The 27,598-nt window shown below is 41.6% G+C and overlaps 1 protein-coding gene across 1 annotated transcript in view; it reads right to left on the reverse strand.

Annotated features, from left to right (window-relative positions):
• Positions 1 to 27,598, reverse strand: part of LOC139667680 (ras and Rab interactor 2-like) — a 43,024-nt gene that overhangs the window by 15,115 nt on the left and 311 nt on the right. Inside the window, exons 2-7 of the mRNA XM_071547169.1 lie at positions 14,333 to 14,437; positions 10,154 to 10,254; positions 8,740 to 8,950; positions 7,533 to 7,644; positions 3,644 to 3,716; positions 1,667 to 1,758 (exon numbers count right to left, since the gene is read on the reverse strand). Coding sequence (XP_071403270.1) covers positions 1,667 to 1,758; positions 3,644 to 3,716; positions 7,533 to 7,644; positions 8,740 to 8,950; positions 10,154 to 10,254; positions 14,333 to 14,392 — 649 coding nt within the window. The 5' untranslated portion in view covers positions 14,393 to 14,437. The remainder of the gene's footprint in view (positions 1 to 1,666; positions 1,759 to 3,643; positions 3,717 to 7,532; positions 7,645 to 8,739; positions 8,951 to 10,153; positions 10,255 to 14,332; positions 14,438 to 27,598) is intronic.

A 27,598-nucleotide genomic window follows, 5' to 3' on the forward strand; every position in this document is an offset into this window, starting at 1 on the left:
GTCTGGCATGGAGTCAAGCCATAGTACATGTGATAGCTCAGAGTTGAGTCACAGCCATAGAGCTTGAATGGATAGAAAGAGCACTTCCCACAGTGGACGTAGTGGAGGATAAACCCCTACATAAACTCATATTTTAATCCACCATTATAGCCTGAGCTAGGTCTTGCGATTGTAAATACACAGTATATATCACAGTGAGTAGCATCAAGCTGGTGTAAGTTAAAAGCATGTATGGTGTTTTAAGGAAAAAAGGCATAAATTAATGCTTTTCTGAAAATACAACTTTTTATTTACCACTACATCACATCAAGAGTACAATCACCTCCTTTAGTACAGCAAAGAATTTTAATAGTTCTCCCATGGAAAAACTTTGTTATTGTTTCATGTGTGGACAGTGTATGATTCACAGAAAAGTTTGGATGCACAACACAGCTGCCACTGTGATGTGCAGCCAAATGACACACGCACCAATTCCTCACTTCAATGACAACATTGTGAAATACTCTTTGGTAGTGGAAATGTACCAGCCAAATGACCGCTCTAGAGAGATTATCTGAATGGAAATGTCTGTTCTATCTGTTCAAGCTCTGCGGTCAAGGTTGCAAGAAGGCCGGGGCCTTCTGTAGCCGGGGCAGAGGAAAGGCTCCAGAGGCACCCGGCTTTCGCCAGAGTCCGTGCCCAGCCGAGCAGCACTGATCTTGGCCTGGGAGAGGCTTTGTCCCTGGGGGTGAGTCATTTAGCCCTGGCATGCCAGTTATTCTTTCAAGCGGGAGGGGGGAATGCAGTTGAGATGGGCTTTACGAGTGTCGTGCCCCAGGAGGGAAAAGTCGCTCCGTTTTTACACACAACAGATGTGGACTGGGAGAAAACACGGCACATTTCTGAACGTCTCCGTCAGGCTCTTGAAAGTGTACAAATCAGTGTGGCCGCATGAAACGCCAACTGACAATTACATGGACTGAAATACTATTCCCGTCAGTAGGGATTGTCCACCGAGAGAAAATGTAATCCCTGGGTTAATGTTGCAACCTGACTGGCTCTTGTGATGCAGTACTTTGGTCCATAGGCATGTAGACCGACTTTGTGAAGCCATCACAATACGGATAAGTTACAGTATACACAACACCCATATTCACCCACAATACAGTGATACCAAAACATCTGCACACATAAGCCATCACATTCTCACCCTTAGATTCTCTTTAATGTTAATTACATCTCATCATTCTGGAGATTTCAACCATCTCTCCCTCTCCTCCACCCCCATTAACTTCATAGACACATTTCTGCACATACTGTATGCTAGTTACATTTGTATAGCTAATGATGGACCTTTACGCATCTGCTCTGTAAATCTGACAATGTGAATATGGTAGCCAACAAAGCACCCCTGCATATATGCTCTTGCACTGGACTGTAAATTTGTAAATCTGTAAACTGAAGTGTTTTTGTAAATCAAAAGTCAATATAGCAATAATTCTTTCTAGCCAACAGGAACTTGAAGCATCATATTTTTATGCAATGCTGCAATGACCCAATTTCCCCTTGGTAATCAACAAAGTTAATCTTAATCTTAGTATTGCAACTTCAGCCTGCAGTCAGTCCACACTGACCACCCCAAACATGCTTGTCCCCCAAAGGTAATTTGAATCCAAATGAGACAAACCTGCTCCTAGATTGGCAACCTCCTCAAGATCTGCAGACGTTTTGGCTGAAGCGATGGCTTCTGGAAGCTTCAGGGTGAAGGGCAATACATCCCTAGGAATGGAAAGGGAGAAAAAGTCACGTCAGAGGGAGAAAGACTAGGATATGGGACAAAAGGAAAAGTGAGTGAAAGAGGGCGGGACTGAAAGCTTATTCCTATAAGTGTGTGAGTCACTGCGTTGAAAGAGAGCTTGGCTTGGGCTTAGGGTGTGTAGCGTTGGCTGAGCCATGGATTCAACCACACAGCCAGAGGGTAATATGCTCCTGCTGTACTCCTCCCTGTGGGTCTTTTACAAGGCGCTCCGAAGCTTTTACATGCTTTCCAAAGATCTTATTCATGCAAACCTGTGGGATCATGGCTGGGTAGTAAACCTACAGTATTCCGAAAATCTCTGAGCAAATCTCACTGTGAAGTCTGGACACTTCACAAAAACAAATGTCATTAGTTTTATATGGTGACAATACCAGTGTGAGACGGCTAAACAATGGCATTTGTAGGGTTATCGTGGAAGTTACTGACAGAGGCACGGAAACTGGCTTTAAACACTGAGTTCAGACATGAGTGTGAAATGCCATGGATTTAGGAAACTTAATTCATAAGCAGTATGTGTTTTGAGATAAAGATAGATCAGATAAAGACAACTACATTCAAACTTGCAAAGTGTATGGACGTAAATGTGTATGGATGTAAATAAGTTGTATCTGAAAGATGGTGTGCATGTATTTGTGTGCGTGCATATCCACAAAATGGGATATGCACACACACACAAATGGGTTTGCATAAAAACAAAATACTGAAAAAGCTAAGTATCTCAGCAGAGAAATCCCCAATCGATCTCACTGTGATGAAGCACCAAAATAAGCCAAACCTGAGAACAATAAATACCGTCATCTAGAGTTGAGGTTACCTATGAATATCGGGTGAAAAATTAACTTTCTTCCAGTTACACCATTGGTAGGTAACTTATTTCTGTGGTCTACCACTGCTGGCCAACAAATCACTGACTGGAAGGAGCCTTAATACCTCCAGTAACAATGTTAAACTCCAAATCCTGCTTCAAAAGCAAAGAAAAATTAAGTGCCACACTGTCCTGTGGTGATGGTAAAGTCTGAATCCAGAAAAAAACATAACAGGAAGATGCCCCCACACGTGTTGGGGCCAATGGCACATAGTGCAATGGAATAGTTACACAATTGTCATATGCATTGCTATTTTAAATCTTCGTCCATCTGAAAAGAGCATGAGCGCTCAGCAAGCCTTCCTTGGATAGATAAAAGTTAAAAAAAGGGAGCATTCTGAGGAGTGATTTTTTCCCCATCCTTGACACTTCCTCCTTTGCCTTTATTGTTTTGATTTGTGCCTTTGACCTGTTGCCGTTCAGAGCCAGACTACCAGACTTAAAAGGGGATTTACACCGGAGAAAGAAAAACAGAATGCCTGCTGTTTTCAGTAATTGGTCACCTCATACCTACTATTCGAGGAACAGTCATGAACACTCTGAACTATTTCTCTATTCTTATACACCATTTTCCTCCAGTGACTGATAAATGTGTGACTGTCCATGTCACACATCCTGTATGATTACTCGCAGATTCACTCCCCAAAAAAAGTGCTATGAACAAGTGAAAAAATGTGTTTCATTTCTCTTCCAATGAATTACTTCACACTCTCCTCGCTTCTCTTCTCACCACTTAATTCCAAAACAATGGAGATGGCTTTTAGGGAGGCAGAATCAACTTCATCTTCAAATTCTAGAGTTTAATAAAGTGTTACAAAAACAAACAATCTTAGGGTGTCAGATGCAAATGTAGTATGACTGAGTTAAGGTTTCTATTTAGGCCTCCAAAAGTATGTGTCATAAAGGTGAAACCTGGATCAAGATGAAGGTGGCTTGCATGTCTGTAGCTGTTCATGAGCATTTCTGTGTGTTTGACTCACCTGCTGATGCAGCAGAAAGCCACCAGTCGGAAAAGGTCTGCAAAGCTCAGGCCTGATCCCTCCAAAGAGAAAGCTGTGGGGAACACAGAACACCATTACCAAGACATACCAAGTTACAGTAAAATCGGTGGCCAAAGCATTTGCTGCAATCATTGTTTCAACATGTTCCAAAGAAATGTGAAATCCATATTTCTCTGTAGATGAGTAAACAACAACTGTAACTGTAGCTCCTGGTCCTCCTAAAATATAAAATCAAGCTGGCTGCACACCATATATCATTTTTGTTTGTTTTACTGTCAAAGGGGAAAGAGGAAACAGCTGAGAGATAAACGCAAATGGCTGAGCAAAGTTTTAAACCAATGCACGCAATGTGTCAGAATGCAATGCAGCGGTTTAATTCATCTCAATAACTCTTAAAGTGAGGAAATTCCCCTAAAGACAATAGATTTGGGCAGTGCTACAAACATGCTTTTTCTTCCTCGACAGCAACAGTGCAAACTAACAGATTATCAGGAACACACAGCGACAAGAATGACTGCGGTGGCGACCACTTTTCCCCATGTTGCCTCAAATTGGGCATTTGCGAGAGAGGGCTTTTCTAGAAAACAGACAGATCACACAACAAGAGAAAATTATGTGCACATCTGGTCAGAACTGCACTGTATGGGAGCATGTTTACTCCAAGTTTGGCACACAATGACAACAGTATTACAATCAGGGCTTATTGTCCTCTACTAAACATGACCTAGATCTGAGTATGGAGAGAGAGAGACATTTACATTTGAATCAAGTGGGTGTGTGTGTGAGAGAGAGAGAGAGAGAGAGAGAGAGAGAGAGAGAAGAGAGAGAGAGAGAGAGAGAGAGAGAGAGAGAGAGAGAGAGAGAGAGAGAGAGAGAGAGAGAGAGAGAGAGAGAGAGAGAGAGAGAGAGAGAGAGAGAGAGAGAGAGAGAGAGAGAGAAAAAACGTATTTTTATTGAGCGGATCACTCAAAGCCACATTAAAGGGAGGATGTCATCAAATCATTGAGAGAGAAAGAGAGAGAGAGAGAGAGAGAGAGACAGAGGGCAACGAATGAAATCACGAGAGAAAGAAAGCACAGAACAAGAAAGAAAGAGTGACACACACAAACAGACAGAGCAGAGATCCTGAAACAAGCGACACTGCATTGAAAAAAGTGGAATTATCTCACTCTGTTGGCAAAAATTTTCACTTGTTTTAGTATGTAGTTTGAGTATGAGACTAACTGACTTGTTAATATGGACATTTTTTGCAGTGTGGCATTTACAAGTGAGTCAAAAAAAACGGATTCGCCAAAAAAATAAGGGTTAAATGGGGAGAGAGATGGAGAGAAAACAAGAGAACAATATGCGCTTACTTTTTGGAGGGGGAATTAGGGAAGTGGGTTAAATCCAAACATATGTCTCGATGGCAGCAGGCCAGCGACTTGGGGGCTGTCCTCATACATCCCCGCTCTAATCTGAGCTCCATTAATCATTCTCAGGCTTGTTCAAATGTTTACTAGTGCGAGTAGAGGAAAGGGATGAGTCTTGTTATATTGAGCTAGTTCTTTTAGAAGACACATTCCTAACAAGGTGTGTGATGGTCCTAAATTCAGACCAAAATTCAATGTTGTAATACACAGATCTTCAGTTTTCCCACTGCTGAATGCATTTTTATTCATAAAGGCTATGCAGTAACACCATAAATTTAACAGCCACATCTGCTGGAAACCAATGTTATGTTAACATGTGATTACTAGCCACTAACGCTAGCTTCTACTAGATATGCTTGTTAGTGTGCAAATCAAATGTGTTCATTCCTGCTGACCATATCCCATTTCCAACAGGCTTAATACGATATGTATCTCCTGTACTGTTATCACAATCTGTGCCCTTTACAAAAAATGAACTTCAGCATTTCCAAACAACGCCAACATCCAGTAAACGCAGCCATGTGGAACAGAGACAGACTGGCACTGAGGCTGGCCGAGCGCCATGCTGGCCGTTCACCCGGCTTTGTTTTTCCTGCACATGGGCACGGCTGGCTGCGTATACGCCGCTGTATCTGGCACACACACATATACACACACACAACCTTACGCAAAGCCAGAGCGCGCAAGCTGCAACAGGCCGCTTCACGTCAGTCGTCGTGTTGCTCAGAAAAATAAGTCACGCGCAGTAAAAAAAAAAAGGCAATTCAGTCATTTTCAGCAGAACCCCACACGCCCAACAAAATTTTCCATATTTCCCCTCAAACTGCTGACAACAGCTCAATCAGCCAGGGAACGCAAACCCACACTACCTGGAGACTTTTTTTCTTGAATGCTGACTCATTAGTCGAAAAAGATTTAGTCTTTTGCATGAAGACTGCATTCAGTAGCCCCTGACTGATGAAAAGAGACCATTTACTCTTCAATCCCCCCATTTGCCAGTACTAAACGGCAAAGCATTCACGCTGTTCATGATCTTGGAATGAAGGCTGGGGAGGAAAACGCAGCACACACTCTCACTAGGTGAGAGTCCAGTGCCGATGGCAATAACTAATATCTCACAGACAAAGAGGACTCTCAGTGTGCAGGTACAAGCTACAGTACACATTAAGAGCAGTGTAAAGATCAGTGAAGATGGTTGACATAAGCTTCAGGAAAATCCCCGTATTGCAGGAAACAAAATAGCAAATAGACGAGAGCAGAGTAAAAAAAGAACAGCTTTGAATAGAAGACTTAGTGATGTCACTCATTTAGATGCAGTGATGAAAGAGGAAATGTCAACTGCAAAGCGAAGCCTCCCACACAGGACACAGTAAGCTAAAAGGAGATCTCCCTCAGGCCGAGAGATATTTAGGCCTGCGGCATCTCAGACAACTCTGGAATAAAGCCTCCAGGAGAGAGCTGCAGAGACGCCATGGAAAAAAGTTCACATTTTCTGTTTGAGGGCTTACTCAAAGCCATTTCACCAAAAAAATGGCATGTCTATTTTGGTGTCTCATGCATATTAATGTGGAGAACATGCCGCTATCTCTCAAACCTGCATTATTTGACTCCGTTGACTCTGTCTTCATTTACTGATAGGAGTATTCATTATAAGCACCAGAAACTTAAGGAGAATTTAAGCTTAAAAGTCTGAAAATGCCATTCAGGATAACTGTCTGCAACTAAAATCAAGTCATAGAAAAGCCAAGTTAGAAAAAGTTCATGTTAAACCCAGCCATTTGGCTTAGTGTTATACGTTTTTGTATAGATATGTAAAGATATTGCTACTTTGGAAACTGCTAACCAGAGCAGACGATATTGCAAAACATACAGTATAACTGCTTTCACAACAGCTAATGAGCATCCAAATACACAAATAAAATATTGTAGGGATTCACAACTTCCATTTTTCCACATGAAAGACTTGTCACTGCATTTCAGTCTATGTTGTTCCAGATAACAGACATTTTGGCAGCCATTAGGCAGGAAGTCAGAACAGAGAAAAAAAAATCCTGAATGACTCCAAGGTTGTGCAGACAACTTAGCAACGTCACATGACTACAACTCATTTCAAAGTAATAAAACTTGCTTAAATACAGTATGTTCTGCTTATTGTTCAGCTTATTGCATTTTTAACAAATTTCCAACGTTTTCTCATTTGATTCCTTTTTAGTCGCTGACCCAAAAATGCACTGGAGTATACTGTTTCCCCATGCTTACTATACTGATTTTCCTTGAAAAAGTTAATCTTTTTGTCAAAACCCATCTCTGGTGACCTCTTCACCTCATTCCACTTTCTAATGTATCGTCTATGATGTAGCTGGGGGAGGACTTAAAGCCAGCCAGAAAGCAAATCTTACTTTCAAAGCAAAAAAAACTAAAACAAAACATGAATAAAGAGTTTCCCAAGTGCTTACTGTATTGACTCTCCTTGACAGGGAAATCTTTGACAGCCGTCGTCGAGTCTTTGTCCATGCGCAGAGAGATGACTTTCCTCTGCAGGCTGGTTGACTTCCTCACCACAAACGTCTGCAGCACAGGAGGGGAGAGGTCCAGTCAGAACAACGTACACTTCCAATAAGTGGAGAAGTCTTTGCTCTCCATCAGTGGTTTTGAGATTGTCTTAGTACGCAGAGGTGGTACCAACCCCTCCACATCTGCTCTCAACACTAAACAGTCCTATAGTAGACCTTCACTACCCTGTACCTATACTTAGGCTTATTTCTCGACATCACCCAGTCCTTTTTAAGACCGCTGTTGGTCTCAACAGCAATAGGCTCAATGAACGGCTGACCCTTCTGGCTTGCAGCAGCCTGCTCAGCAGTTTAGAAACAGAACTGTGCCAGCTTAGATATGTGTGCTAAAAAGGGAAAATCTTCTACCAAAGAAGAGATATATATATGCTTTAAAGGAAAAATCCATCCTTGTATACAATGATATATATCATCAATCTGTGATGTTCAATGCACTCCAGGAGTTATTTTGTGATGAAGTGTTATAATTTACTTTTTTGGTGTACCCACTTTCCCCCAACCTCCCTTATCTACTTCAGTTAGTGACTTCCTACATTTCACAGAATGCCTTTGGACAACGAGCATGAACTCGTTCCATTTAGCTGTGGCTGGAGTACAGCTTGATATTGGGTATTGGCTATTCGGTGGATGCTTATTTTTCGGTCTTCAATAAGTTAAAGCACATCAACGAATATATTTGTGATTACTGCAAGAGGGAGAATAATTTACCACTTTTTTCAATATTTGAGAAGTTAATTTTTATTATACATCCTCAAGTTCATATGGGAAAAGAGCTACTGAAATTTGAATGTGTTCAGACAGTAGAAAATTATTTCTCAAACATTGAAACCAGTGGTTGTAAATTGTTCTTCCTTCCTTATTGAGGCTACTGTCACTGGAGAAACTGGTGTCTCTTCCTCTTCTATGATGGATTTCTTTCTGTGTGATTACTGAACACCCACGCAAAATGGGAGCTGTAGAGAGAAGAACTTGCTCTTTGATTCTGAGGGACTGACACTGTAGCTGCATCGGAAATATATCAACTCTCTGTAGACTATCTCAACAAGTCTACAGTGCCTGCATATGGGCACACTGGCTGCTGCTCACTCACCCCAGTGGGTTGACTCTGCAGTATGCGCGTGGCGTCCTGGTGGCTATGGCCCAGCTGTAGCCACACAGCATGTGTCTGCACCAGTCTGTCCAAGACACTCATCCGCCGACGGAGGGAGTCGTAGCCCGAATCCCTTGCTCCCGCCAGCCCCGCCCCTATGCCGGCGCATGGCGAAGCCTGCAAGAAGAGACCACCCACCTCTCCGCCCAGTCTGAAAGAAAGATCAAGGGCAAATTTATATTACATTACAAGGAAAGGGATTAACACAGCATAATGTCACCATTGAACATGGTGACAAAGACACACGTGTCCACAAGGTTTCCCGCAGTGCTTTACAGCAAACACAGTAGGGGTGTTGGGAGATGCTGCTATTTTTTATTATTATTATTTGTATCTGTTCAACCAACCACATTATTTGGATTTGTATGGTGATTTGGGCATTTAGGTAAGTTGATTACTATTGTGCATCGCAATTCAGCCAGTACCAGCTTGAATAACAAATTTCCTGGAAGAAACACTGGGTGCACACATACACACACACAAACCTAACATTGGTTAGAATGTGTAGGTGACACCAATACTGTAATGTGTCAAGTGTTCCCATTTCAGACAGTAAAAGTGGAAAAGCATTGTGCAAAGTATTTTGACAGTCGATGACTGATTCAGACAATTTGACACAAACCCCAATCCAAAATAGATTAGATGACTGGAATTTATGACGCCACATCTCGCCCACCTCTTTCACACTTCCTCGGCAGTCAAAAGGTACTTTCTGAATTCTAGAGAAATTGTGCCTTACAAGAGGAATTACATACCACAAAGGCAAGCAGAACAGTCTTGGGGTGTAAGTAAGGCTGTGTTGAGCACAATCTAAGTTTAGCAATTGGTATATGATAATAAACAGACACATTAGTAGTTCTTATACAGAATGGACCCTTCTGCCTAGAAAGATCTACACAAACAATGCCGTAGCACAGCTATCATAGTTTGTTTTTTTTACATTTTACACTAGATTATCATCAATGTTTTTTTCTACAAGTGATAGATAAAATCACTTGTCAATTACAGAGAGAAAAACAACATAAACAACATATACCTAAACCAAAACTTTATTGTTAAGTCTGCTTTTGTAACTCCTTGTCAACACTCCAAAACACTTCCCAGATACTGCAGGTTATCAGTTTGTTGTGATATCGTCTGATTCCTGGCATTGCACTGTGACACCCATTTGTCAGCATCTGGTCATAACACTGCATGAACACAAATGGTTTGTCAAGAGCGCTCCCTGCTGGTGGCCACAAGGAATCGCCCTGCATTAAACTAGATGGTAATACTAGATGGACAGACAGACAAAGGCACACACACAAACCACAAAACTGCCACACACACACATAGACTAATACTACAGGCTCACCCATGGAGTGCATCTGTCTCATGGTCTCTCTCTGCTGGCTCCTTCTTATGCACCATCTCCTTCTTCAGAGTCCCGATCTCCCAGGCAAACGAGTCGATCAGCTACAGAGAGACGGACAGAATTAGTCGATCGGCTCGAGGAGTGAAGACCAGGGAAGAGTTGAGGGAGAAAAGAAACGGATATTTGTATAGAGGCAAGGTCAGCCTCACAGAGTGTGTTCGGGTGTTTCTAGTGTTTTGCTTGTGGTATACACTGGTTCACTTTTCTGCAGACTTGGAAGTTGTGTATGTGTGTGTGTGTCCACCTACTCCTGGCCTAGACTGTGACACCCATTTTTCAGTCAGTCATTTGTTGCCTAATGACTGACCAGAGCTCCTGAAGAGGAGCAATCAATGGGAGGAGGAAACAATGAACAAAAGCCTATCTGTACACAAACCCTCACATACACAACAGTTTCTCCCAGGACAAATAAATCACATCTTTGCAGGACTTTTTGCACAATCCACCTCTCAATTGTCTCAAAGCTTAAAAATCCTTCTCTAACTCATCTGCTTCTCTTTATCTACATCTCCTCCTTTGTGACTGATATAAGTTTAATACGAGAAATCAATAAGGAGTAATGGCGTTTGCCCGGATTCACCACATCAGTGTAGGCTACTTCATGAAAAGAGTATGTGACCCTAATATTTTGTGGTAAATCAGTGTTATTCAATTTATTGGCAATTTCAAGCCAGTAGAGGTCTCCATTTCAAAACACACATTTGCTGCACAGATCCAACACCAATGTGTGAAATCTGCCCAAAACTGCTAGCCTCCTGTTCACCCCTATGTTAAGTTATGTTATGTTGCTATGCTGAATCAGTGCTTTTACTACCCGTTTACTCCTCCAGAGGCTCTGAGCTCTGAGCCAGCCATTCTAACCACTACTCACAAGACTATTAGTTTGACCCTTACTGAACCCCTAAGTCAGCAAACCACACACACACTCTAACAAGTCACTTGGGCACACACACGTGCAGATGAGCCTCTACATGTGTACTGGCAAACACACACACAGCCAGGAAAAACTGCTACTGCTAACCGTCTTAACCAGTATAAAAACTGGTATCCAGGGACTCAGGCCAAGCACCACTATCCAGAAGAGAATCATGTTTCATTTTCGATATATAAAAGTTGTGCTTGTTGCTTAAGTGCCTATTTATAATATGACTTCTCATTCTTTAACTTGCTTTCTTATCCTCTCTGATTCATGGAGGATTACCAACAATCAACAACAGAACAGAACAAGACCTGCCTCTCAGATTTCCCAGTCCCAACCTCTGAAGGCTTTCGTTTCATAGGAACCTGCAATTATTTTCCTGGAATTTAGATTGACCCAGAGCATTTTCAGTGGGGCATTGACATCATTTGTTTCATTTCCCAATTATAGGCCTAGTTGTGCAACTTGGATATTGGGCAACATGGGATCAGCTGCTTGGGGAGAGCGATGAAACCATTAGCTGTGCTGTTTAAGAGGAAATCATAAATTTAGACCCATTCAGCTTTCCAATGGCACAATGGATTCTGAACCTGAATTATTTAGAATGACACCTTTACAGGACTACATTCTAAATACTGTTTTGCAAATATGTGCACCACTGGCACCAATCTGTAATCTGTATCAGAAAGGTTCTGAGAGCTTTGCTGCATATATTCCGTCTCAGTCTCTGACATGCATTGAATTTCATGTGGATTTCCTTTTGATTTGATATGAGCTTAGAGGCTAAAGCGGCAAGCACTATTTGAAAACTAGGAGAAAAATCAGGGGTTGAGAAAAGATTGAAAATGCATGCTTAAAAAGCTCTAGAAAAAAAGTTAGCCACTGTCAGTGATGGGGAGAAAACCTCAAGCATCATCTCATTGACCAGTCAAGTGCTATTGTAGATATTCTAGGTGTAGAAATGCAAGAGCTGTTACAGAAATGCATGGCAAGTTATACAAGGATACTGATTCCTGAGGCCATAGCTGGCAAGACACAAAGACTGGCATATATGCTGGCATTGACGAAACTCACACAGGGTCTAGTGCTCACTTGCATATGCTAACTACATGCACTAAAACCACTTTTAACTCACAAAATCATCCTTCAGGAGTCATAAGGAAAGTATGTGTGCTTGGCGTTGGGAGTGGCGAGACGCCAAAGAGGGCAGAATAAACACTAAGGAAGAGGGTGGAAAACTCCACTCTTTTTTTCCTCTCCGTCCTCATATCCGTAACTTGCTTTCAGTTCTCAAGTATGTGTATGGGGCAGTGACAGGAAATTCTGGCTTCTTGGTTTGTATTGATATTGCCATATGGCCTTTTTATCTCCCCTAGAGTCCCTGAGGCGGTCGAGAGACAGAGAGCTGTGAACTATGGGACAGCTGATTCCTGAAAATGCTGCTTCCGGATCTAGTGACCCTCGGCTAGTTTTTAGTAGTCCTGTCTCCCCTTTCTTTCCCTTCTTCATTGTCCCTTGTCTTCTGCCTCCCTCCCAGACCCGGGTGGGATCAAAGTCGAGGGCAGATGTGCAAGAGAAAAAATAGCTTGTGTGGTGAAAGAGATCCTAACTAATCTTATGCTGCTGCTCTTATGACAAAGCATTTAAAAGACTGCTTTGGACAAGAGCGCTGGGATTGCTCTTGTCGTCAGTATCCACTGAAAGCGGATGCGTACTGATGATCCAATTTCTTGAAAAGAAATTAGGTCTAGCCCTAGACTAAAACTATTATTCAACAGATATGTCATTCAAAGAACAGTTCAGCAGGACTAAGATTTATCTTTTTCCAAGCCAGATTATTACGCTAATGAGCGTGTATCCAGCTTTGATTTCATTGCCACTTTGCTGTGAGGTGTGGCTACGCCATCAGGCAGTGTGTGTTTAAGGCAGGCCTATAATTATTATAGGCTGCAGATAACAGGCAGCAACACAGTCATCACTCAACCATAATAAAGGTTGGCGAGGATCAGTCTTTTAACTGTTTCTCTTTAGTCAAAGACGCTACACTGCTACTAACACCCATAGACCCTATCTAGTGAGAAGAGCTTCCTCTAAGCAAGTGAGCTGCTGATATTTGGTGAAATATGTGGAGTGATGGGGCTCTCTGTCTCACAATTCAATATTTAATCATGACTAGGGAGTGCCCCAAAGTCAACTTACTTAGATTTGGCTAGGACCACTTTCAAAAGTTCATTCCAGGCTGATTTAACAAGGCATATTTTGAAAGAAAAGCCGTAGGAGAGATTACTAATAAAATGGACTACATGACAACTTTATGTACAGACAACGTTTTCTATTTCAAGCTTTGCCATTTTGAAAAGTTTTCTTCCAAAATGCTACATGAACTAGATCCATTTCAGGAAAAAAACACACGACTACCTGATCTTCATTGCTCAATATTTCATGAAGACAGATGCGTAGATGTCTAAAATGTTACTTTGTTCATTTGTAAGCAACCTGCTAAAGATTCCTAACAAAATAATATTCTAAAGTGACAGCAATTATTTGTAAGAGTAGCTGTCAACTCTCCAAATGATGGGTCACATTTTATACTTATACTGAAACTCTTTACTCAAGGTGGGAATATTTGGTGAGGGTCCAACTCCCACATCCTCCTTAAAAACAATGTCTGTTCAGCAATCCAGGAGAGACTGAACTTTACAAGAACAAAGAAAGACGAAAACACTGGCAGAACACCAAACCACAAAGCTATACTCAAGAAGGCTCCACCTCTCTCCTCCCCCTCTTTAATCTTCTCCCTGATTTAGCCTATAACTCTACGGTTTGCTGCCCCCCACCCGAATTATCTCCCCTCCTGGGAGTCAGAGGTAAGCAGAGGCTTACCCAATATCTTTATGTAAACTACACAAGCTAAAGCCTACAGCCTTTTCTGTACTGTTGGCTAAAATGATGATGTCCCATACAGACACTAACTTTTTTTTTTTATTTATTCATTTATGTTTATTATTCAACTGTTTTATTTATTTGATTGTGGTAAATTCTGCATCATTGTTTTTTGGGGTTTTTATTGTATGTAAAGCACTTTGTAAACTTTGCTTTTAGAAAAGTGCTATACAAATAAAGTTGTTATTATTATTATTATTATTTATTATTATTATTATTATTACTACTAGTGTTGAATTGATATGAGTGACACGTACCTTGAAGAAGCTGCCTTTCCTCTCCTGCTGGCGGGGTTGACTGACTGTACTGGTAGACATGTTGTCTGTATGGCCTTCTCTGTCTGTCTCTTTCTACTGGAGTGCCTGTGAGGGAAAGAAGACATTAGAGATATACAGTACATACCACAGAATACAAATAATAGGGCAGTTCAGTTTTGTCCAGTGGAGCTTAGTCTAGTCTCAAGATTTAGAATCAAGAACAAAGTGGTTGACAAAGCAGGTCTGGCAGATTTATTCCTAGGTGCACACATCTCCCCCCCCCCACCTTGTTTGCCTTCCTCCAAACATTTTTACAGAAATTGTGTTTGTGTCAAGAAAAATTATAGGGGAAGAAAGAAACAAAAATCCATCCTAACACTAGAGTCACACCAACAAAACCAATTCCTGACTTGTTCAGCCCAGCACAGCTGCTGTGATAGGTCCACTGATTAGTTTCATTATACTCAATTTGAAAATGGCTTACAATGCATTCATTTGTTCAAATGAATTGAGTTATACTATATGAATATAGTAAATAAACAAATAAAACCATAACTGACACAATTGGTAGCCTCTGTCTTACACTAGTAGTGCTGTAATAATAGTAGTAGCCTAATGCTAGTGTTTCTAACAATTAAGACCACATTTCCCATAAACCCCGTTGCTTTCTGTCACAAAGAGGATGTTGCTCCTGGCCCTGCTCTGGGTGCGTTTGTTTTCTCTTTCTCAAGAAACTCTGGAAGAACAATGTCCTCTTCCCAATCTCCTTTTGTGCCATTAAGCAATCCAGCAGGATTTCCCGCACATCCAATCCAGTGTCATGTGATGTAAACTACAGCGTAGGGGCCGGTAGAAGCCACCAATCTTCTCAGCAATGGTCCCGTTTGTTTATGGTAATTAGACTAACATCTCAGGAAACATAAATCAGAATCCCTTTACTCTGCCTGCCTCTTTCTTCACCACTGTCCTTTTATAACGTCTATCTCTTTAAAGTACCAGCTCTGCTCATTCATGGCAACAAGCAGTGTGTTTTCCACTCCGAGCAACTTCTTCCCTCCAGGCCTTGGATGGAGCTCTGACACCGATTTCACGTGTGGCAAAAAACAATGAGAAGGAAAGCCCACATTAGCCTGTATTAGCATAGTGGCTGATACAAATTGACCGCTGATGTTAATGATGATTTTGCACGAACAGAGATAGAATACATGTGCGTATGCCCAACATACACACAGTCTCACACACAAGACCCAGATGTTATGGTCGATCCAGTAACACCAGCTGATATGAGCCAGCTGTGTCGAGACATGCAAACACCTCCCACCCCTCCCTTTAAGGCCTGGCACGTGGAAGACACCAGAGGAAAACACCATCAGAGTCCTTCTACTAGCACAAAATCCTGTCCTCATCCACATGAACATGTGTTATTAGACAGTGGGGTTGTTTTGAAAGTGTAAGGCTTGCGGCTACAGTTGGGACAGGCCAGAGAGTGCGCTGTTTGACTGGGTGAAAGGATACTGAGGGATGCAGACAAAAACATTTGCTACTCAGTCAGTGCAGGAATGCCTTTGATCTGACAGCCAGTAAGGTGATCTGAACATATAGCCTATACATTCTGTCACACATGTGTATAGGCTAGTACACATTAGGGTTAGACTGATATAACGCTTTGCAGATTGATTTTATCAAGCTGATATTGGCTCTTTATTAAATATCAGATATCAGCCAGTCATGTGGTCCACTGCCAATATCATAGACGTTCCTCCCTGACTGCAGCAACATATTAACAGTCTATAAGACTTTCCCTACCATTGAATAGGTGTGGCGAGTCACGTCGCTGCTAAACCTAAAAGAGTTGAATTAGTATGGGTTTCAATGGAGAGTCTAAGTGTCCCATCAGCTAAATGCTGTTTCAGGGGATTTTTCACCCTGACAACATTCTGGGAGAAACACCGAATACCAAAACAGAAAAATGTACAAATTTAAAGATAATTGGATATTGGCACAAAATAACAGCTATCAGTAGCTTCAATATAAAAATATCTGTACTGGCTTTCAAAAAATCATATTGATTGAACCCTAGTACATACACACACACATACACAAAGACAGTGTGTAGGTGTATGAGCTCAGCTGTTGGGCTATGGAAGAAAACAAAACTGACAGAAAAACACTGGATTAAATTTCCATGTTTTTTGCTGGAGTGTGCACATGAGCGAGCGAGCCAGCGAGAGAGAGAGAGAACTCTGGTGGGCTGGTGAAGGCATTTCCTGAAAAGCAACAGAAGCCACAGAGTGACACAAGGCATGTAACCTTGCAGTCTTTTATCTCTTGTCTCTCTCTTTCCTCCTCTCACTCTTTGCTGCAGATCTCTAATGGGGTGCTGTTGGACTGAAACATCCCTGGGCCCATCCATCTTGTCAAAACAAAGCAGAGGGGCGGGCTTGGGGGTTGTTTTGGTTGGAGCAAGACGTGTGTGTGTGTGCGCGCACATGTGTGATTCACTGTCCAGGCCTGGTAAACAGGAAGGCCCCTGTGGTTGTCAGTTGAGGCAAAATAAACCCCGGGCTGCCAACTAGTACTTGTCCAATAATACTCAAAACAGCTCAACTCACACACACTGCATATTTTACACTATGTGACCTACAAACAGAAATGGCAGGAGGTTTGACGTCAATTCCATATTTCATTGGAAATGCAGGTTAGGGTTGGGGTTAGATCTGGGATCTGGGATCTAGGTCAATGTCCTGAGCCAGAAATGACATCTAAGTGGTTGACTGTTAAGGCATCATTCAGAAGTTTTTAAAAACAAAGTTCAGTCTTCTTGTCCTGTGTTTTTACAACACACCCACTGCTCTAAGGACCTCTACTTGAAAAAGTTATTCTTGAAAGGAAATCTCTATGGAGCTGAAAGACGCGCACAGATTATTGCCCTTTCCAAGCTCTACACAAACATCCATACATGCACTTGCACACACGCAGGATATATACAAAGTCCTTCTGTGCCAATTAAAGCTTGCCAATACCTAGCCAATTTCCTGTGTCAAAAACCACGGGTGCTGCAGGGAGAACCGCAGAGGAGTAGGAGTAGACCTGCTCTAACAAGGGGGAACACTGATGGGGACGGACTCAGTGGGGTCATAGGCTCGACAAAATCAGGCATAGACTAATGGCCACTTCCAAAGGAAGTTGTTAACCCTTCAAACTACAGCACTCTCTTTTCCTTCCAACAGTGCACTGTTTAGAAGGTGATATAATGTTTTGCAAATTAATTCAAATGTGAAACTGCAAATTTTGCCCAAAAAACATGGAGGACTGGACAATTGTCTTGAGAAAAAAAACATTGCAAGCAGAGACCAAATCCAATCTGTCAGTAAATACTCACGTTACATGAAGATCAGGTAAATGAGAGGCCCAATAGGAGAGATACTATAAATAGAGAGAGGGACAGACTCCGATCACATATAGAATCTAGCCTAATGGTGAAGCCTCCTTTGCACATGAGCAACACACAGCTCAGACAGAGACTGAACCTAAAGATGAACCCCCTACGCGCGCACACACACACACACACACACACACACACACACACACACACATTTGCCGCTTACGTTTTAGACATTTAGCTGATGCTCTTATGCAGCCAAAAATCAGGAGTGAAAAGCGCTTTTTGCCTTAAAATATATGTCTGTGACCATGGAACAATCATGTGAGAGCAGAAAGTGGGTAGGAAAGTGCGAGGAAAGGAAATAGAGTAAAAGTTAAGTAGAGAGATGGGAAGGGATATTTTAGACAGCAATTAGGGTAGAGGGGATGTCTTTCAGTGGGGAAAGATATGTTTTCAGCCTACGACTGCTGCTCTGGCTCAAGTGAGAAGGTCATTCTACCATTGGGGAGCCAGGAAGGACAAGACATACACGCACACATCCACAGGGCTAATATACTGTATGTACTCTGATTAGTCACATCCTGTATGGTCAAGAGGATGATGGTGCTCAACATTGTAACAGGAAGGGGTGCGGGGGGTGCTGGTGGCCTTCTACAAGCAGTAGAGGATATCAACATTTCAAACAGCATATAATAGGGAAATGGAAAAAATGACACTCATGTCTGTGTGTGTGTGTGTGTCTTTGTGTTGCCCTCCAAGCGACCAAAGAGCCACCAGTTAGAGTGGAGCAATATCTAGTGTGTCACCCTATGTTTTCCCAGGGTTTTCTCTGCCTACTCAACTCTTAATCAGCCTTCTGACCACTTAATGAATATTTTAAATTACAGGTAAAAATGTTGATTCTGAGTGAATGTCTTTTCCTTGTATAACACTTCTGATTTCCAGTACTAGTAGTAGGCCTAGTTTGTTCCTAAAGGTTACCATGTGGTCTAACAGTATTTAACCACTCTTTCCTGCACAAAACCCATTGCACTAGTGATGCTACACTACCAAGTAAGCCTCTCTCAAAAACCAGGAAAACCTGTGTTTTATTATTCTTGAAACTGACGTGACAATGTGTTGAGGAACATCAGCAATGACTAAATCTGTGGCCCTGGCTAGACGAACGGGCTTTTCCAGATTAACAAAAATCTACTTCAGTTTGGACTTGAAGAGGTGAGTCATGTCCTGTAAACTACAAGCCACATTAACTTACAACTCAAGCAGTTCAGCTCAAATTAGAAACTCTGTTACTAAATACACTTCCCCTGGCAACTAGGGCTATGCGTTTTATTGATGTGAGGGAATACAGCAGCCTGCCTCCTCGCCACTCCACTTGGTAAAGATGAACAGATGGTGTGATAAGGCACATTTTGATGGATTTAGTTCACTATGTTGAGAGAGTGGTTAAAACCCAATGCACAATAGTGCTATTGCAAATGCTATGGCTACAGCTACTAATGTTACTCTTCATCTAAACCTTCTTAACAAAGAATAATCTGAAGACCCATATATCAGCACAGAAAAAAAACAGATGCCATATTGTAGGCATAACAGAGCAGGAAACAGAGGGCCAAAGTCATAGAGAGAGGACAGACCAGGCGAATGAAGGGCCTTAGCTGCTTAGTCTTCCACTACATAAGAAATGTGAAGCTGCTCTGGTTACACAGACAGGGTGGGAAATTACCTTTTTGATCCACTAACCTCTGTGTCTGGTAAATTCCTAAATGCTACCATCCACTCACATTTTTTTTACCAGCCACTTTTTAAAATCAATATTAAAGGCTAAATATGTTGGAGTAAGATGGTTTCATGATACAAGCCAGTTGCACATCTGGCCTTGCCACTTCTCCATGAAATATTGCATTTTTCGTTGGCTCCAATGTCTCCTCCTTCGCTCGCTGCACCACCTCTCTTATCTGTGCCTGCTGGCCTCTTAACTCCATCAATATGTCACCACATTCTGCCTCCAGTCTGACAGTCTTATCTAGCATCAGGTTGGACAAGCTAACTGACGTAGTGGACATTAAGGCTGGCCTATTTAATGTTTTCCTTGGTAACAACATTTTATGAAACAAATTTACAGCCACTGCATTCGGTGGGTGTAAATTTCACACCCTGCAGACTATGGGGAAATGAACGGTGTCACACATCTCATTCCATATAAGCTTAGCATTATTTACTGTTACACATAATACAAGCATTTATGCAATGATCTAGTTACTGTAACACCACCTCCCCCTGCCCCCCAAACACATACACAGACGCTGCTTAACGTATTTTTGAAGGGGGATGGAGGGGGATAGACTAAGCAAATCCCGCTTTCCTCTAGAGCATTAATCTGTGTGAATGCCGGGATGTTGTGGAGGCCTCCCGTTGGCACAATGAGGCTTTACAACAGTAAGCATCCACCTTTGACCAAATAATGACCCTTTGGCTCTCTAAACCTCTTCTAATGCCATTTCCTATGACTAAAACAATCTACTTTTTCAAAGGCATAAGATGCATGCCTCGCCATGTCATCATTGGTACACAGTATGTCCATTCAATGCTTAAGGCTACTGCTACATGCCCAAACCTGTCTGGTGAGACATGAAGCAACTTGGCCATGATCTGGAAGCTATGAAACCTAGGGGTCACACACATTATTTCACCCATAAATATCAATCGTCCCACATAATCTTAACGTGCTAGGTTTCATCGGTAAGATAGATTTGTAAGCGGTAGAGCTTACAAAGTTGATCCTTCTAAAAGTAATTTAGTGGGTACAGATGCTGCAGAGATGAACCCTTTTTTCCCAGGATTTAACTGTTTTGGATGCACAACACACCCTCATTTCTAAAGGAAGATTACTGTTTTCCTGCTGTTTCTGTTTGTTCCTTATCTGGTGTACATGCACACACAAACACACACATAAACACATACAAATAAGGATGGATAATGAAACAGCGATGGGAGGTCATTTCGCCCAATGTGTGTGATCTCTCCTCCTTCTGTTTTTCTCATTATGATCCTGTTGTTTTATAACCTCTCGACACATGCTCACCCCAAACTAGCTCCAGACCTTAACCCCGGGGCAGGGAGTCATTCCCAGGTCCTGCCCCAGAGAGGAGGAGACGCAGCTGGGGTGGAGATGTCAAAATACCCCCTCCCAATCACATACAAAACACCTGCCTTCATTGCACCATTATCCAGGGTGAATTACACCAACAAGAGCAACAGCAGTATTTGTGAATACTATAATTCCAAGTAACCTCAACAAGTTCAAGAGTCAACACCACATTTGTAAATGCTTTTAAAATGAAAAACAAACAAAACACATGTAATGAAAGTGCTAGTTAGCGTCCGAAACATGTCATATAATGTGATGTAGGCTGAATAATATACCACAAAACAATGGCCTCAACACAAAACATGATGATTAGTGTACAATGCAAAAGTTTTACAAGACCACCACTTGTATTATGAATCTAGATTAGGCCTACACAACATATTTCTCTGGATGAATGTGTTGCTGTGGTGCACAAAATGGCTTCCACCGGTATGTAAATCAAAGATGCAGTCAAACCGCGCTGGGAAAAAGCTGGGAAAAGCAGTTCTGCAAACTCTCTGAAAACGAACCTCCTGACCCCGTCGGCATCCACCATTCCTGAGATCTTCTCTCCCCTCTGATGGGATTTCCTGTGGGTCGTGGTTTAACTGGGAATATGGTGGAAGCCATCTAGCTTCTCCCACCACATAAAATTCCTATGTTTAGCCCCTAAAAGTGTGTCAAATGCATTCCATTTCTCCCTACTTTGGCTGGGCGTGTCTCTGCTTTGCAGGAGGAGAGTTTTATGCCATGGAAAACCAAGCAGCAGTGACATCACACACATGCACAAACACACATATCTTGATTGACAAGGGAAGGAGTTCTCTTTAGTCGACCCCCCCCCCCCCCAACACAGACACACACACCACTCACCACTGACGACTCTAGCCGCTATCAAAGCATATGCACTGCCCACACAAACACCCACACACATACACACCCTTTACTCCAAGCCAAATCCCACACTGCCTCAGTAAATCCGCTATACTATAAACTAGCCTATACATGGCGGGATACCATACCTCCATGGAGAGGGGTCTAAATTAAGACTCAGGCTCAGAATAACTGTTCACATTTAAACTCTGAAAACCATCCATCTCCCAAATAAGGTGCCCCACACCCAATTAGCCTCTAACATAGAGTTACTGTGTTGCACCCAGCCTACTCACAATTTTGCAAACAGTTTAACTTCCATGCCAGATAAAAACTTGATTAGGCTACTTTCTGTCCATCTGTAATTTTTTTATGTGTCAAAGTTAAAGTGGGATGGGAAACTGAGAGTTACTGAGGAGGCACTTTCATTTCAGTAAAAATGCGTCTAAATATAAATAATTTCTTTAAAACAACACTGTGTTTTCTAATGCTTTTAACAACACAAAGCACTTCAGATATCTTGCTACTACAAATTGTGGACGTATTAAGTGAAAACATAGAAAGGTTGAAGCGTAAGCTCAGCACTGCAGTATATGCGGACAGCAGCTGGTCACATAAATGAATGACTGGTCACCTTTATCCAGGATGACTTTCACTAAGGGCAACAGCAAAAAGGGCCAATAATTGAATACTATAACTGCAAGCTTTCAACATGAAGCCATGTTGAGACTGCTGTGGTTTATATAAAGTATATATACAGCATGGTCACTGAGTCCACGGCAAACATCTCTACAACAACATTCCAGCCGATTCATTCGCCCGCTTCTCAAAATTAGTGTAAGCCAGTGTGTGTGTTAAGTTTTACAGGTAAAGAAATCCAGCTTTATGACCTGTTAATGACGTCTTGGCTTGTTGTGGTAGGCCCACTGCCAACTTCCTGATAGCGGCAATGTGGCTGCTATCCAAATGGTGGATACTCTGAAGATCTAATTGGGAGACAGACTTAGAACTCACACACACATCTCCCATTGATTAGAGTGTGTGAGAGAGAGAGAGTCTGGCTCCACATTTCTCCATTCCCTCCTTGACTGGAGGATCTGTCTTTGGGTTTGTGCAGCTGGATTCTGAAGTGATGACAAAAGCGCTTGAGTGATCCGATTTCTGCACATTACCGCTGAAATAACGATTCAAGACACCCTGACAAAAGGAAAGAAAACTGCAAGTGCACACGTATATAGCGGTGCAAACTTTTGTCTCTCCAGGTTGTGTAATTATAAAATGCATACGGGTTCCTGAGAAAATTAGTGAGGGCATTCTCTATATATTCTGAAGGTTCAAATGAAGACTGGACAGAAGGTTTAACCCTCCGCTCAGGAAACCCAGTTTTTCATGCACCAGTCACAGTTAGGGCTGCACAATCAATCGAAACAAAAGCGAAAATGGAAACGTGAACTACTTCAATTTCCTAATGGCAAGAGGCTCATCAGAGTGGTACGTGCTCAAAATGGACTCCTAAACATGGTACCCTGGTGCTGAGCCCAATTTCTGGCCTATAAATTAAACTGCACAAAAAAATTTATTCAAACAGAGCAAATCTTAAGAAACATCTTTGCTTTTTATTAAAAATATTTTGTGTTTGATGAAAAATCTAAAGTCTGTATACTGTATTGCAATTTATATTGCCATTGCAGTATTCACCAAAATAATTGCAATATGATTATTTGTCAGTACAGTCCAGCACTAGCGATAGTGGAGGTTGGATTTCCTAAATTCAACACCCAGTTTCACCATTTTGACAGCTGAATTGATTTTAACAAGAGACCTTCCAAATTAATTGGTTATCTGCTGATAGGAGGCAAGAGACTGAGTCCTTAACCCCTCTCACATTTAGCTATGCCAATTGTCAGTTCCGACTCCCCCATATCTGCTCAATAAGCAGAGACTCAGCTCTATCTTGTAATCCAGTCTGGAAAAATCAGTCCTGTATCAGGCTAAAAGTTGTGTAGTGAGAACCCGTCATTAGAGGCTGGTAGGGTAGCCAAACTTAACAGCCATGGCCAAAAATGTACCAGCGTTTGACTGGCGGCTGCTGGAATTTTCCAACCCTGTTGATCCATCTGTACTCCTTATATAAAAGGTATGAGGAATTAAGTCAGAAACACTGGTAAGCATGACATCACCAGTGACCAGTGAAGTCCCATCTCACAACTGTAGTGAAACGTCGTGGGTTGAAACGATGTCACCTCACTAGTGGCTTTGTATACGTTTTCAATAACTGTAACTGCAGTCACTTTTTTTTTTACATCAAATTTGACTAACTGAGCTTTGCAAACAAGGTCTGACAGTATGGGACTACAATGCCTTTTGTTACAGGCAGATTCACAGATTAAAGTAGCAGACAAAAGAATAGTGCAAAGGTTTTGCTCAAGCTGTGACGGCCACAAATTTGTCAGCTTTGATACTGTAAGGTACATTATCACTGATGTAGCACAAATTAGGAGGCTGATATTAGGCCTAATGCTTGCAATGTGGGCTTTTTCATGAAGGTTATTTCAGAATAGAAAAAATTTGCTTGACTCCACTAAGGTTTTTGTGTGTCATTGCATGTCAGTAATCATGGCATGCATACTTACTATAATGATTACCACCATAATGAGTCATTAAAGATGCTTGTACCAACACAGAGCCAACAAATACCACAGAAAGAATGCAGAAACGTGGTTGCATGTAATGCAAAATAAGGGATTAAAACAACGATTTGTTGCTGCGTTTTGTATGTTTCCCATTACTGTAAAAGCGTTCTTGGCAGATAAATTATGAGGACTGAGGAGACATGCTATGGTTAATCATGACTTAATGGCAAATTTCCAGAATGCTAAATAATTTAGCACAGGCACACACAGGAAGAGTGCCAAGTCATTCATTTGGCCCTTTGATTATTGCATCTGTAGGTAATCAGGGTGTTATAGGGATTGCCTTCAGTGAAAATGCTTATTTTACGACAGCATAGGCCAGGTATTATTTTTTTTCATTTGGAGCACACACAGATACATATTAGACCACAGACCCCTATTTGATAATATGTTGTTCAAAGGAAGGAGACAATTACACAACTGGCTCTACATGGTGAGTTAACATTGGAGACAGTAAAACCTATGGACAAAACAGTCATCCTAAAACATTCTCTCATTGTGCAAACTACTAAAGAGGGTGAAACGAACTATTACCTATTACCAGAGTATGGAACTGGATTTCAGCTGAACAGACCTATTAGCTGTTACAACCATTAGAGAAGTGCAACTAGTGCACTGCGTCCGCAGTGACCAAACGATGGCATTGCCCACTGTTTGCTCTGTGTGGCTAAGCATGGCTTATTGCAGCAGTAAGATGTGTCACAAAGTGTCACATCCAGACAGGAACTGTGTTAAAAAGCCACAACATTTGCAGTGCACTTTAAAGAAAGCAATTAGCTGCCATGTACAGTATTTGGAAGACAAAAGCTACACAGGTTGGCCCAAGTTGGTTTCTTAACAAAGAATAAGTTTCCATTGTGATTATATGATAATACTACAAAAGGATCACAATACCAAATACTTAGCATAGCCTATTTGGGACACTTGACATTTAGAAATATTATAGTATTGAAATTATTGTATGGAGCTTTTGTGGGTAGCATTATGAAATGAAGATACATCCCAATATCTATCCACCCATTTTCTAGCCGCTTATCCAAGTCACTGACATCCCAATGTCCAGTTGATAAAGAATAGAATGACAAGACAAACTTCTACAAAAGCTTGTTAGCTGCTATTACACTCCTTCTGTACCTAGAACTGCTTACAATGGGATTGGGTAGTTGAAACGGTGCTTGGCGCATCACCAGTGACCTATCTAGAGCGTCTACGGGCCAATTGTGATCTGTGGCAGATTGACTGGTGCACCCCCACTCATAACAATATCAACCCACCTGAGCAAAGGGAGCAGGCTTGGCTTTCAAAAGGAGATGGTCGAACAACAAACCAGACTGCCTGGCCTTTGTGCACTGAATTCCTGACCTGTGACTCAGGTTTGAGGTAGCCTAACAGCACCAGTCTGCTTTGCTCCCCACACTGAGCACTAAGCACATAAGCAGATTTCTGAGGAGATTGGAAAACCAGGGTCTTGGCTGGGAAACTGGGAAATACTTCAGCTCTTTTTCATGCTTCTCCCATAGAAAGGAAGAAGGGGGCAGATATGATGTGTGAGAATGATAGGTAGGTTTAGAACCCCACCAATGCCTAGCAGCTAAAATCACTACTGCTGAGAGATGGATTACATCTTAAACAGAAGCCTAATTACCATGCAAACAATAGACTACACACCAATCTGTGAGTTGGAATCATTCACGGGCCAAAGAAAGCCAAGTCTTCCCGAGTCACAAAGTGACTGAAGCTCCAAAACACCATTGTAGACAACTGGATTTCAAGGCTGAGGTGAAATATCACACCACTCACATTTCACAAATGCTTCAGGATATGACAGTATTGGTGACATGCTCAAATGGTTTTCCTTAAGTGATGATTCAGAGTCCATTACTTCTCTTTAACAGGTTAACTATATTCTCTCACTCTTCTGGGTGACTTTATATCCGCATCAACATCCGATATAATCCAGCACAGCCAAGTATAACATATAACAAAACATAACACTCTCTTGTCGTGATTGTGAGAGTAATATAGGTAGGAGCATTCATCCGGAATACTGTGTGCCTTTAAAAAGCATTTAGTTTTGATCCTCAGTTCTGACTGGCTCTATACTTAAAAAGGACGTGTCATTTCATCATAATTGTTAATGACAAAACATACTGGCACAACACAGTTTCTGTGTTGAAATTTAACACAGTTGTATGCTGTTCCAAACTACACACTAGACTGTTGTTGACAATGACACATCCTTCTTGAGACTTTCAGTCACACCAAATGCTATTGTAAAATACCCAAGAAACACACAACTGTGACTGCATAGGTTAATGTGATATAATACATAAACACATCTGTGACTGCATAACAACTGTGACCCGTAGCTGGCATTTAATATAACCAAGTCTGCTTATGTGCTGCTTAGCAACTACTTTGTTTAGATACTTTTCAAGAACTATATTGCTTGGCGGAAGAATAACATTTCACTATTATTATTTGCTCATTATCTGTTAACAATGAATGATTTACTGAATATTTGCGTTTTTCTTTTTAATGCGATGGAGTATTACGACCGCCGTTTTATAAAACCAATAAACCAGTCGACACAGCTGTCATCGAAACATTAGCCCAGACGTGTGCCGCTCTCACGTATAAAGAAAATGTCACACCAGACTCTATTTTTTTTAAAAATCTGACAATTTCATAAGGTCTGGCTTATTGGCAAAGCCTAATCACCATAACAATATGACCAAAGACTTTTCGTTGAATCGTTGGGAAACACTATTCCATTCGGTATACATATAATGCAACAAGCAGCAATAAATTTCAGTAGAAAGTGTTTTTTTGTTTGTTTGTTTTTAGAATTGGCTCCCCAGTTATTCCCACATTCTCCTTCCAACAAAATAACGTTAGCTACACCGTGGTCGGCGGCATCTGGCAGTTTGAACTAATTAAGTTGAACAAATCTTAAACGTTGTGCTTCTAGGTGGATTATATATAATAGGCCGAATTGAAGGGTGGTTCCCGCTTATTCCAAAAAGATCGAGTCATATTTTGTGGGGTATGTGGCCTTACAAATCGACACATACGGTACTAATTGCCATAATTTTGTATGAGGTTCGGCGTGCGTCCTCTTATCTGGGCTAGTATTGACGTCGAGCAACAGGTGGCGATAACTTGAACGACACGTCCCGCAGGAT

The sequence above is a fragment of the Centroberyx affinis genome, unplaced genomic scaffold, assembly GCF_046629955.1.
Source record: "Centroberyx affinis isolate AG114_WGS23_722 - 3 ecotype Tasmania unplaced genomic scaffold, CSIRO-AGI_Caff_v1 ptg005696l_1, whole genome shotgun sequence".
NCBI classification, from domain to species: domain Eukaryota; kingdom Metazoa; phylum Chordata; class Actinopteri; order Beryciformes; family Berycidae; genus Centroberyx; species Centroberyx affinis.